The following is a 13,527-nucleotide window of genomic DNA, read 5'->3' on the forward strand; positions in this document are numbered from 1 at the left end:
TACACTTGTAGAAAATCCTGAGGAGGATAACAATGATGCTCCGAGAAAGAGCAAGAGACAAAGGACTGTAAAGTCTTTTGGTGATGATTTCATTGTATACCTCATAGATGATACACCCAGAACCATTGAAGAGGCATATTCATCTCCTGATGCTGACTATTGGAAGGAAGCAGTAAGGAGTGAGATGGATTCTATTATGTCTAATGGAACCTGGGAGGTCGTTGAACGTCCTTATGGATGTAAACCGGTTGGATGCAAGTGGGTGTTCAAGAAAAAGCTTAGGCCAGATGGTACTATTGAAAAGTACAAGGCTAGGCTTGTGGCCAAGGGTTATACCCAAAAAGAAGGAGAAGATTTCTTTGACACTTATTCACCAGTTGCCCGATTGACCACAATTCGAGTGTTACTTTCCCTAGCAGCCTCTTATGGTCTTCTCGTTCATCAGATGGACGTTAAGACGGCTTTCCTCAATGGAGAGTTAGAAGAGGAGATCTATATGGATCAGCCGGATGGGTTTATATCAAAGGGTCAAGAAGGAATGGTTTGTAAGTTGTTAAAATCTTTATATGGTCTCAAGCAAGCGCCTAAGCAGTGGCATGAAAAGTTTGATAGAACTTTGACCTCTGCCGGCTTTGTTGTGAACGAAGCTGACAGATGTGTGTACTATCGCTATGGTGGGGCTGAAGGAGTGATTTTGTGCTTGTATGTGGATGACATACTGATCTTTGGCACTAGCCTTAATGTGATTAAGGAAGTCAAAGAGTTTTTATCTCAAAATTTTGAGATGAAGGATCTGGGAGAAGCTGATGTTATCCTTAATATAAAACTGGTAAAAGAGATCAATGGTGGGGTGATTCCTACACAGTCTCACTATGTGGAGAAGGTGTTAAGTCGCTTTGGTTATAGCGACTATAAACCTGTCTCAACACCATATGATGCCAGTTTAATTCTTAGAAAGAACAAAAGGATAATGCGAGATCAGCTGAGATATTCTCAGATCATTGGTTCATTAATGTATTTAGCGAGCGCTACAAGACCTGACATCTCGTTTGCTGTAAGCAAACTGAGCCGGTTTGTTTCAAACCCGGGAGATGATCATTGGAAGGCTCTTGAAAGAGTAATGCGCTATCTGAAGGGGACAATGAACTATGGAATTCACTACACCGGGTACCCAAGGGTACTAGAAGGGTATAGTGATTCAAATTGGATTTCTGATGCTGATGAGATAAAGGCCACAAGTGGATATGTGTTTACACTTGGTGGTGGAGCTGTTTCCTGGAAGTCTTGCAAGCAGACCATCTTAACGTGGTCAACTATGGAAGCAGAACTCACAGCATTAGATACCGCCACTGTTGAGGCTGAGTGGCTTCGTGAGCTCCTTATGGACTTGCCGACAGTTGAAAAACCGTTACCGGCAATCCTAATGAACTGTGACAATCAAACGGTAATTGTCAAGGTGAATAGTTCAAAGGATAACATGAAGTCATCTAGACATGTGAAAAGGCGGTTGAAATCTGTCAGAAAATTTAGAAACTCCGGAGTTATAGCCCTGGACTATGTTCAGACGGCTAAAAATCTGGCAGATCAGTTTACAAAGGGTCTTTCACGAAATGTGATAGACAATGCATCTATGGAATTGGGCTTGAGACCCACGTGAGTCATTCTATAGTGGAAACCTGTCCTATGTGATCGGAGATCCCGTGAATTAGGATGGTGAAACAAACTAAAGTCTGACTGTGAGAAGAGAACCTTTGTGAAAAGGGCTCATTCCGTGTATAAGGTGCATTTCTCTTCTAATCTGTATGGCAAGTTGATCTATACCTTAATGTGTGCCAGGTGGTTTCTTTTAAACAAATGAGTTGTTTTCTTGAAACAAAGATGTTGTCCTACAGAACATCTGAAAGGAACACACCTATATGAGTTTGACCACTGGTCATGGTCTATGAGAATTGGGTATTCTCTAGAAACTCATGAAGGGCCTGGAGTATGACTTATAAGCTCCAAACCGCGGGGATGCTTTTGCAGCCTAGTAACAGTGTAGGGCTCTGGTCAAACTTGTTTGCACAAAACTGGCAATTCAAGGCATAGTCCATTGTACAGTTGTGAATAAGTGTAGCCTTTGTCCTAGATGGAAGTTCAACTTAACAGTCTCTGTCGAATACTGGTATATTAACGAGGGAATGAGGGTATTTCTAGTGTGGCTTGAATTTCTTGGTGGGGATTGTTGGAGTAATGGGCTTGGCCCATTACTTCTAAAGCATTAAAAGAATTTAAAGCCCACTATTAATGCTAGGGAATCAATGCTTAATTCCGTACCGGGAATTGAGGAGGATCTCAACCGACTTAAAAGGTGGACTTCGTGTACACCACTTGTGAAGCCGGTAAGAGGAGGACGGTGAACCACACGCGCGCGCGCTCGCTCGCCTTGCCGAGCCGGGCCGGGCCGGGCCGGGCCGTGGCCGTCGCCAAGGCCGAGACGAGGCGAGGCGAGGCGCGGCGCGGTGCGGTGCGGCCGGCCGGCCAGACGGGCGGTGCGCGTGCGCGTGCGCGTGCGCGTGCGCGGCCGGACGTGACGTGCAGGTGCCGGTGCGGTGCAGTGCGGTGCGACGTGATGTGCTGAGATGAGAAGGATGTTTTACAGTAAAGAGTATTAAAACAGAGGGTTAATGTCGTCACTAATGACCGGACATTGAAGGCTCTTTACGACGTCCAGGTTCGTTGAACCTGAGGCACATTAACTGCCGCTCATCAAAGCCATTCATGATGTCCAGGTTCGTTGAACCTGAGGCATATCGTGCCTATATAAACCAGCACCCTCTCCTCTCATCCTCACTCATCTCAAGCACTCATCCAGGTACTCCTCTTCAGGAGACCTCTCCCTTCTCCCTCAGTTGCTTTCTGCCTTCCCCACCGCTAGCACTGCGCGCACAGGTCTAGCGAGAGCAGGGCCTCCGGAACCTCTGCTCGCTGAAGGTCCTGCACGGGACGCGGGCAATTAGGTTTTTGGGATGCGTCTTGACGCGACTGCTCGCTCCCTGAACGACTCCTTCGTCTACTTCCCGGCGTAACCGCTCGTGCGAACGACTACTTCGTCTACTTCCCGGCGTAACCGTTCGTGGGACTGCACTGCGAACATCTTCCTGCATCGACATAGTTCGGCTACTTCGAGCAAGACCAGTCGAATAGCATGTCTATTCCAGCTGGTAACGGCGCAACCAGTGCCTCCGGCACTGGTCCCGCCTTGGGTTACTTACTAAACCTACTCTGGTTTAATTCTTTGTTCATGCTTATTAGTGAGAATAACATAAACACATGCACATATCTTGTACACACATTATCACTCATCTATATCATGAAATTGATATTAATATTTGGAATTAAAATATACCAAAAATTGGCTAGATATCTAACAGGTACAACACAAGGCATCCGTGTTTGTAGCTACTGTGGAGGCAAGGGACACTATATTACTAGATGCAAACTAAACCCAGGCAATGCAGAAAAGCAAGCAAGCAAGGGGATGCGCGGCTTGATGGGATGGAAGAGAGGATGACCCCCCACTAAAAGGCATTTGGTGGAGTTTGACGAAGCTGCATGAGGTAGGCATTAGAATGGACATAATAATGGAGGCGCTAACAGTGGGCAAAGGCGATGATGTGTTTACTATATTTTGCTTATTATTGTGCATGGTTTGTTCCTGCATGCACCTTATGATTTTGTTTAGTGTGTTGACTGGGAAATTCCTTTGGAATGAAAGGTTAATCGATGTGCTCTTGTTAAATTCTTTGTATGTGTCACTCGTGGCGAAGTATTCTTGTCCGCAGCGCACAGCGGCACACATATGGACCTTGTCTTCTGCCTCGCTAGCACTTTATATTTAGCTCATCACCCAAATTATTGTCTCCTGATTACATAGGTGTATCACGTAATTCAAGTAAAATGAGTCACCATAGTGCACTAATTCCGGTCAACAATAGTTTGTTAGTATGCCATTGTGACAACCATATGGCTAGAGTCAGTTAAATCTAGATTTTAGTAAATGGACATCATAATTATGGGAACAAGGTGTTTTATATTTCATCTTGAACTTTTCCAATTTATGTAAGTCATAGCTATCTCTTTGCCATCGTTATTGTATAACAAGTTAGGTAGATACTAGGAAATAGACAATAATTATCATATGAAGTTGAGAAGTAGTCATCAGATGAAGTTGAGAACTAAATATCAGTCAAAATTGACAAGTCACTTATAGTTATTGGTACCCGCAGGATGCATATTGGAGTAAACACACAGCATAGTTAACAGACTGAGTTAACAAGCACAGTGACTAAGTTATGGTAATTAGGCATCTTATTGCAGTAACTTATAATACAAGGTAGTAGATTGGTACAGAATCATGATAATTAACATTGAAAAGTAGTATTTCCATGCCATAGATATGGGCATAGTATTCTAGAATTTTTTTTATAGATAACTATAATTACTCCAATACAGTAACTGACAACCCTGGGACAACTCAGTCTTGTCCTAGTGGGAAAAAATTGATAACAGACTTGTTCACTTGCACACATATTTTGACGATAATTTGGAGGAGACAGGAGGGTCACAGACGAGGCCTGTATGGTTCTAGTCCAGCAAGGAGCTTCTTGATAGTGTTCAGTGGATGGTAGAGGCCGTAGAATAAGAGCTCAGACCTATACAGACGTCCGTTTGCCTACGTTTGAATTCGTGAAAAACAAAATCAGGACTTAGGATGTTGGAGGAAAAGTAAACCCATGGATATTTGGTAAAAATGGTAAGCCTTACCGTGAGGATGGGAACATGGAAAGATTCACCATTCCAAAGCTCCATGGACTTGATTGTAAAGAATCCACAATCGTTCTTGTGTGAGTGCATACATACGTCAATTATTGGGCGCTTGAATCGAGTAAACTGCTTGACTCTATAATCCGTGGCCAGCCGGAATAGGAGATTAAGCCTTCGAATGATCCGGTCACCGAGAACATTATGATAAATTGTGTGGTCTTCTGGACTATAATCAAGTACATCTATCCGATCGTGAATGAAATTGATGCAGTAGACACTATAGTGGTCCCCCTCCATCACTGGCAAAAAGAACTGCATATGATAAAAAAATATTTTAGGTAGGAAAAAGTAATCACTATCATGTGAGGTTGTTTTGAGGTACTTACAAGCTTTACTTTGGTTGGGTCGACGTGCATAATGTCACGCTGTAAAATGGCTAGGGCCGGTGGAGAATCCCACTGGGAAAAATCCTCATCTTCCTCTATATTTACATATTCTTGCTATGCAATATAAAGGTTAGTACACAAGGATTATGTTATTGGCTGAGCACTGGAGTAGTTAAGGTGCCATTCGTGTGGACTCACTCCAATCTCTGGAGATAGGAAGACCATGTATCCAGCACCCTCAGCCATGTGGATTGATTCATCATGGCTCAAGCAAGCAACAAAGTAGGACATGAATTTGGTTGAAAGCCATTCGTCATCAATGAACGATTCGAATATTTCTTCTCCATTGAATTCTTTCAGACCGTAGCAGATGAACACATCACTGGTAAAGCAATGATTGTAAGTTTAAGCTGGTTGCATATAATGTTTAGGAGTTATTTCGTAAACAATACCTTAAACACTTTAATCGAGGGTGGAACTTCTTCCTTACAGCAAGTGCTTTTGACATAGGAACTTTTGCTCGTTGTGGATCACCTTTAAAAGGTGACACGTACATGGCTAGGCGTTTGGTAAGGCATTGTGGTCTAGGAACAATTGATGGACACTGGATGGGCTCGTTTTGAGTGCAAGGATGGAAAAGAACAAGGCCTAGGGGGTCGTCAGTTGCCATATCAGTTGCTTCCATCTGCCAACATTTGAGTAAATGTTATGACATAAACAAAATGCACCAAAAATGTATATAAATTACAGTGGGAGGTTAAGTTGTGCAACCTGATATGGTTCTGGATCGTCGGTGTCCAAAACAACACCTGGTGTTGGTATAGTCACACTATAGTTTGAGGTTGCAGCATCAGCATTATGATGGCTTCCTGCAACTGACATGAGTAGAATACATGTGAAATGTGGGAAATATATGCGAAATGTGGGACAAACAAGTTAAGAAGAAATTATGTACTGCCAGCAATGTCTGGGCCAGTAGCTCCTTCAGCTGCAATAGGAGGCACGAGTTGATCAATGGTTACATTTATGGGAACCTGCATTTGTCAAATAAAATCTGTGTAAGATATTTAACAGATTGTGGTAAATGTTAGAAGTGTTCATTGTAAACATCAGATGTCACCTGAGAACAGATAGGTGAAGGTTCGTCTTCAATTTCCTTATCATCCTCTATATTGTGATTCTTTTGGAGGGAGCAAGGAGGAATTAGGGAAAAATCATGAAAGTGACAACCAAAAAAGTAATCAGGTTAAGTGAATTACATCAAAACGAGGGAAACTATCGTCATGGCTATTGTGCTGTGCTACAGGGATTGGGATCCCTGATTCTAGGGCCATGTGCTGTTCCAACTGCGTAGGTGTGGCGTGGTTGATGTCTTGGTTGGTGTGGTCACCTGAAGCACAGAATATGTATTAGTGAATCTGTAGTATTTAAGGTGCCTTTATGATTGTGTGGGACTGGCAAGTTTGATTTGAAAAGGGAATTACCAGAATGCAATTCATTTGCCCTTGTTTCTAATTGAATTGGCATGTCAAACTCATGTTCAAATCCCATATTGTGCCCAGTGTGAGTATCATGCATATAAACATCACCGTCTTGAGCTTCATACAATAAGTAAAGGAGAGAAAGAAATGTTTTAAGAAATAAGCAAATTTTAGTTGAAATGTTGAAGAAAGGGGTTAAGAAGAATACATAGTAGTAATTGGTAAGGCTGCTGTTGTGTCTCCTTCAGCCACGTCAGGAGGTAGTACGTGATCACTAGTCAGACCTGTGTGAACATGCACCTGTGGAATTCAAATGGTAAGATAGGCCACAGAGTGCGGTAAACAGTACAGTTGTTTACTGGAAAAAAGTGTACCCTAACCTGAGAGGAAACTAGTGAAGGTTCACCTTCCATGTCCTTATCACAATGTACATTCTAATGAGAGAAGGGGAAAATTTAGGAGCGAAGTTAAGAATGCGACCTTACATCAGTCTGAGGGAAAGTTTCATCATGGGTATGGTGCAGAGTTGCATGGTTTGGTAGATCTGGTTCTCGTGCCCCATTTTGTGCGAACTGCAAAGGCCTATCTTGATTAGGGTGGCCACCTGAAACGCAGGATATAAATGAGGGGAAGTGACATATGTCAGATGCGTTCTTTAATTTGTGCAAATGATAACTAACATTCGATGTCGGGAATCGGGATTACCAGAATGCAACTCATTTCCCCTTGTTTCATATGGAACCTCTTTGTCAAATACATGTTCAGATCCCATGTTATGACCATTACGGCTACCATGCATGCTGACATCATCGGCTTGAGCTTCATACATGGAATGGAAAAAAATGAATAAACAAAGATATTTAATGAAGATGACAATGAGCTGGACTCATCCCAGTACCTGTATCAGAAGTGTTGGGTTGATGATGATGGTCTTGACCAATGTTGCCATGCGCCTTGTCCTGCAAAATTGCCCGCAGATTTCGTATAACTTCCTGGTGTGCATTCTGTAATATCAGTTGCCCCCGTGTTCATATAGCTTGACGCTTTCTTGGATTTGGCATCAAACTTTGCCAGGGCTGCCCTTGCCTGCGACTGCCTTGTCCTGCTATCAATCTGATCAACAAATTCACCCAGTTCTGCGAGTACACTTGGGAAATAAGATGCAGCCAATGGTTCATTGTTTGCTGGCACATCTGAAAATGGGTGATGGGTCGTATAGTAGCAAGTATTGTTGCTACTCTTAAGCTGCACATGGCAAAAGTGGAGTGAAATAGTGGCATTACAAAACAACATGGATACAGGGAAAAAATTTAAAAAAAATGTATAGAAACTGAGTAATAGAACTCACCAGTAATAGCCCAAACATAGCCTTCCCTTGTTGGTCCTTGGTCCTATCAGCAGAAGTGATCTTTTGTATAACATTTTGATCGAAGTACTTTGCACGAGGAGTGTTCATGTGTTCGATCTGGTGTTTGCATTGTAGGTTATCCAAATACAGTATCTATAATGAAAATTTTAAAAATATTTACTGGAAAAGTGTAGCACTGAATTGTTATAGTAATTGAAGAACAACCCAGTAATTGATTGACTAAAGTCACTGCAGACTTATGGATGACACAATGGTATACTCACAATCAGTAATATAGCACATCCAGGGAGCGATGGTGTCCCTTTCTTTGTCTTATCAATATGATATGCATGAGCAGCATGTCTAAGGTCATCCACAACCGCCTTGCACCAGTTCATATCCGATAAACGAGACAAGTCCCTAGTCAGGTAAATATCCTTGCATCTGATGTTGTTATCTGTGCTAGGAAACAGGAGCTTGTTAGAAGCAATGATACAGAAAAATCTTATTGCCGTTTCATCATCAATCAAATTAGAGCACAGCTCTAAATCATCCTTCAAGATCTTTTGGCGATGGCTCGCGTGAAGGTCCTGGGATTCTTCAAGACCCAACATAATCTTGAGTTTGGACAGAGCCTTGGATGCATGGTTGTTTGTTTGTAGAGGTAGATCTTCACCACTATCTGGTATGCCGAGCACTTGCTTCACAGCAAAGGGAGTCACATGGATTCCCCTATTTTTGCCAAGTTCGATTACCATGCTGTTGGGGTCTAGCCTGTCGAACAAGAACTTAAATAGTTCTCTGCTTCCTATCCTCTCTGCAGATATACCAAGGAGGCCACCAAAACCCATCTCTATGATCTTTATACGCTGGTTGAGGGTCAAGTTGTCAACAAATTTGTTGAATGTCGAAGGGGCGCAGCGAACTGTTGGAGCATGAGCATACTTTACTAGAGTCTTGGTAGTCTGGCCAACAAAGATAGAAAACTGGTTCAAAAACATGTGATCACAATGATACGAGAAGCACCTAAATGAGGAACTAGATTACTATGTTGTACCTTCGCAGTTGCATTGGCTGCTACATTTGCATTGGTGCATTGTTTCTTGAGCACACGACGCCATGGCGGGGGTTCCATGAAGGCATCATCATCATCATCACTTTCATGGAGATCCCTGCCAGTGCTAGGGCCAGCGTGAGATTGGTGCACACTCCTGGTTGGAGGCATGTTCTTGGTTTTCACCATATTAGCATCACAAGGAACTTGTGGTTGAGGTCGTGCTGATGGTTGTGGCTGCTGAGCAGCATCGGCGGGTGGCCGTCCAGCACCAGTGACGGAACTTACATCGAAGGACCAAATCCCTTGTGACGTTTCTACTGAGAATGATTTTAGTCTCCCATGCATTTGCTGAGGGGGCCTCATCTCCTTCAGAAAAGGAAGTAAACAACTACTCGGATCCTGAAACAGGAACGCACAGTTAATGTAAAAAAGTATCGCAGCTCATTGAGAATTTACTGAAAAATTGGTGGTCATCGATAATTTACACAGAGCTCTGAGGTATGTTAAACTTACTAAAATTCCCAGCAAAAAATAATTTAGAAATTTATTATGTGGTGTGTTTAGTGTGAAGGGTCGATGAACATATAGTAAAATTACAAAGTATTGTGTGAGATGGTCTTGCAAGAACATATGAAAATAAATTAGTAAATAAGGTAAAATACTGAAGAGTAAATGAATACAATGGAATCGGCTGCTAGTCTAGATGGATTTTTTCAAAATATGATTTAGTAGAAAGAAAATTCCTGATAACTAATCAGCAATTCAGCATGAGTCCGTGAGAATCCATATATGTAGGTGCAGTAAAATAATTAAGAAATATGCAGTCTGGTATTTTTCCTATAAGATTGGTGAATTATTGAAAAGTACAGAACGTGTGTGCCTAAAATAAATCCAGGATGATACACGACTAATGAGAGAATTAAAAAAGTCCAAAAACTAATGGGCATACGTGTGGCAAAATCCAAACAAGGGGCGCCATTCGTCAGATTAAATGTGGGAGGCTGAATTACGTGAATGCTTACCTCAGGGTCCCTCTCCTGGCTTGGATTTGGATCGCCGGGTCACCCTAGCAGGCACACCGGTGGAATCTCTAGACGGATTGCACAGGCCAGCATGGGGGGTGGAGGGTGGGGGTCTCAGGTGGGGGAACCGCAGGGATGCAGTTGGAATTCACCAGCGTCGTCACCGGTGGAGGATTGGGGAGTCTCCAGCGGCAACGAAGTGAGGTTCCAGCAAGGAGAAGATGGTGGGGGACGAATTGGAGTTTTGTCTGGTGAAATTGGCAAGCCATTGAGGAAGCTGCGGCAATCAGGGGATCTCGGGCAGCAATGGCAGAGCGGCGGCGTCTCCGGTGGGTTGCGCATCGTGCTTCCTGCCCGGCGAAGAATCAGGGTATCGGTGTTACTGTGGACAGAAATTAGGGATCGCTTTTTCTGTAACTATTGATTGATCGATGTGAGTGAGCCGTCAAGGTTGGGGGCTCGATCGAGAGAGCCGAGCCGTGCCGCTGGAGCCGTGAGCGGTGGGGTGCACGGATGATGGAGCTCAAATCGGCGGATTGAAACTGGCTACAGAATTATTTATTCTGTAGCCGGCTACAGGGTAAGACATCTATATATATGTATATATACATATATACATACATATATATGTATATATACATATACATATCTATATATGGGTTATGAAATATTTATGTTGATTAAAGAAACGACAGTAGATGTGTGATATGTATTCGTTCCGGCCAGTTAGCGTTGAATTCTAGCGGGGCTGGTGGTGACGATATTCCTATTTGTTTTTCGAGGAAGCGAGCCCATGCTTTTTGGATGATGTTTATGAGGTCTTGGTAATAATATGTTGGCTTCCTCAAGGAGTCGTACACCCGAACTCGGTATCTATCGATCTCGATAATAAGAAGGATCCAGTGGAACCTGTTTCATACACACACACACACACACACACACACACATATATATATATATATATATATATATAAAAGAAATGTTGGATATATGTACACATATATATAGTGAAGTCAAGAAAAAAGATAAAGAACTCACTTGAAGTTGTACGGAAACAGAATGTATTGACAAGTATTCTGCTTATGCAAGGCCCTGAGTATGTTGTTCTCGGTCCGATTAGGCCATTTCCTGACACTCTCCTCATGTATATTATATGGGTCTATGAAGCCGACGTGATAGTACCCTTTTCTCTGGTATTCTTGAACCTTCATCCTACACAATTAAAAAAGAAGGAAGATGATGAGAAAACACATAATTAGTAGAGCTATGGTACTATATACAAATGGTATGACGAAGTACACTTACATACAAAATACACTGAATAAATTACATTAATTCTCAATCAGAAAAAACTGAATAAATTAATTAAAATAAATATATAATTAATTAAAATAAATCTCTACATCTCCTAATTATTTTAACACCCTTCAGTTTCAGGCGAACATTCTTTTGGTCAATATCCAGAAACCATCTAGAAGAAAAAAAAACTTTATTTCGGAAACTGTATATGTCGGTAACCTCGACCCTGCGGTGATGACACTGCCTTTTGGGGGGACACGGTGCGGTAGAAGTACGTCGACAATAGGCCAGTCGCAACACCAACATTTTCGGTTAATAGGAACACAGCACTTGGCACAGGCAGCATGCTCATTGATATGCTCTCATTGCAACAACGGCCACACTGACTGTGCCAAATGCTGTGTTCGAATTAATAGAAAATGCTGGTGTTGCGTCCAACCTATTGGCAACGTTCTTATAGCGCATCGTGTATCCCCGAAATATAGTGCCATCACTGTCGGTGTTTACCGCCAAGCCTGCTCAGGGATATCCTTAGCAGTAAGGTTTGTAGGTAGGGATCGACGGCTCTGAAACTCGATGGTGCATGGAACACAAAGATTTAGACAGGTTCGGGCCGCGAGTTGCGTAATACCCTATGTCCTGTGTGGTGGTTTGTATTGCCTTAGGTGTTGATGTCTTTCGAGGGGGTCCTTGTCTGCCCTTATATATCCGGGGGGACAGGGTTACATGGAAAGTCCTAGCCGAGTACAGTTGGAGTCCTACTACAGCACGATCGGGTAGTTTTCTTTGTACTCCAGCTAGTTCTATGCCTATTCGGGTAGTTTACAAGAGAGGTAAGGAACATCCATGAGCTATCCCTTACTCTAGAACATTCTATGCCTATAAGCAGTCCCGCTGTCCCGGGTCTGACAAGCCCCCGAGCTCTTTGTAGCCGAGTCATGCAGGCGTCGAGTACTTGGCTGGGCATCTTCAAGTACTTCATGTAGTCAGAACATCCTTCTGGTTGCTTCTAGGCCATCTTTCAGATACATCGAGTAGTCTTCCAAGTACTTCTGGTTGCTCTGAGGCTGTGAGGTGTTCAAGCCCCGAAATGTTGATTATATATAGAGTAGCCCCCGGGCCTTAGGTTGAATCGCAGAATCAGGCTGAGGGTTATTTCAGTCTTTTCTTCTTTATTTTCCAAAAAAAATTGAAAAATAAATCTCTAATACATTTATCCCGCAGCCCCCGAGTCTTGAATTTAAATCTCTTCATTTAGATTTAAGAATCAATGTGAACTCGTAGTAAAATAAAAACTTCCTTGAAAAGGAAAGAATCCGTTGGCATCCCAAATATTCACGAAATTGCCTCTAGAGACCGTATAAAGCCGGTTGAAAACTTCCGAGGGTTTTACCCGTTGAACTCCTGGCTGCCGTCAACCTCAGATTCACCTTTGCTTCTTCTCAGTCAGATTCCAAAAGCCCCTCTCATAGCCCGCGAGCCAAAACTCGTGACTTTGAGATGGCTCCCAAGAAGAACAAATCCAAGGTTGAAGAGGAAACTGTCGCCAATATGTCCACGGACTGGTGTAAAAGCAAAATGTCTGAATCATTGGTCCAAGAATTGGAGAATATGGGTCTCCTCCAAGAGCAGGGCGAGAGCCAATTGCGCGCTAGTGAAGGAGAAGATTACCCCATGGAAGGTACCCTTGAGACCGTTATGTCCCGAGATTTCATAGAATGTGGTCTCACTCTTCCCGTCTTAGAGTTTTTTTATAGACTGCTTCAGTTTTGGGAAATCCAATTACACCATCTTGCATCTTTCCATCTTTACTCATTTCTGTGAAGCGTTCCTTGGAATTCTTTCCCATTTTCATCTTTTTCAACATTTCTTCTACCTTGTTCCCATTCCCAATCCCACCAATCCTGCAATCGTTGGGGTTGTGAATTGGTGCTCCGTCTTGAGACCCGAAACGAGTACTTGGCTTATGATCCAGCGGGTAAAGGAGCCGAATGGAAGAAGTTTTGGTTCCATGTTGGGAACTTTGAATCCCCGCTTCCAGAAAGGGTTGCTGGCACCCCCCAAGTCCAGGAAAGCTGGTCGAGTAAAGGACCTGGTGGCAGGCAAGTTGAAATCATTCTGCGTGTTA

The 13,527-nt window shown here is 42.9% G+C and overlaps 1 protein-coding gene across 17 annotated transcripts; it reads right to left on the minus strand.

Annotated features, from left to right (window-relative positions):
* Positions 1–4,324: 4,324 nt before the first annotated feature.
* LOC120690347 lies at positions 4,325–10,659 on the minus strand. 17 transcript variants are annotated; one of them, XM_039972969.1, is made up of 19 exons: positions 10,101–10,659; positions 9,079–9,477; positions 8,306–8,986; positions 8,022–8,174; positions 7,572–7,918; positions 7,379–7,492; positions 7,159–7,277; positions 7,054–7,107; positions 6,882–6,973; positions 6,677–6,790; positions 6,452–6,582; positions 6,313–6,372; positions 6,148–6,226; positions 5,964–6,067; positions 5,645–5,877; positions 5,391–5,574; positions 5,193–5,306; positions 4,807–5,118; positions 4,325–4,714 (listed from the first exon to the last, which is right to left on the minus strand). In XM_039972969.1, the coding sequence occupies exons 10-19, from the start codon at positions 6,768–6,770 to the stop codon at positions 4,604–4,606; spliced, it is 1,422 nt and encodes a 473-aa protein (XP_039828903.1). In that variant the 5' UTR covers positions 6,771–6,790; positions 6,882–6,973; positions 7,054–7,107; positions 7,159–7,277; positions 7,379–7,492; positions 7,572–7,918; positions 8,022–8,174; positions 8,306–8,986; positions 9,079–9,477; positions 10,101–10,659; the 3' UTR covers positions 4,325–4,603. The 17 variants fall into 17 exon arrangements, 7 of the variants coding, with proteins under 7 accessions (XP_039828903.1, XP_039828908.1, XP_039828904.1 ...); XM_039972974.1 differs by lacking the exon at positions 7,054–7,107 and having other exon boundaries at positions 6,882–6,957; XM_039972970.1 differs by lacking the exon at positions 7,054–7,107.
* Between the last annotated feature and the right edge of the window lie 2,868 nt (positions 10,660–13,527).

This window comes from Panicum virgatum, chromosome 9N, assembly GCF_016808335.1.
Source record: "Panicum virgatum strain AP13 chromosome 9N, P.virgatum_v5, whole genome shotgun sequence".
Taxonomy (NCBI): Eukaryota; Viridiplantae; Streptophyta; class Magnoliopsida; order Poales; family Poaceae; genus Panicum; species Panicum virgatum.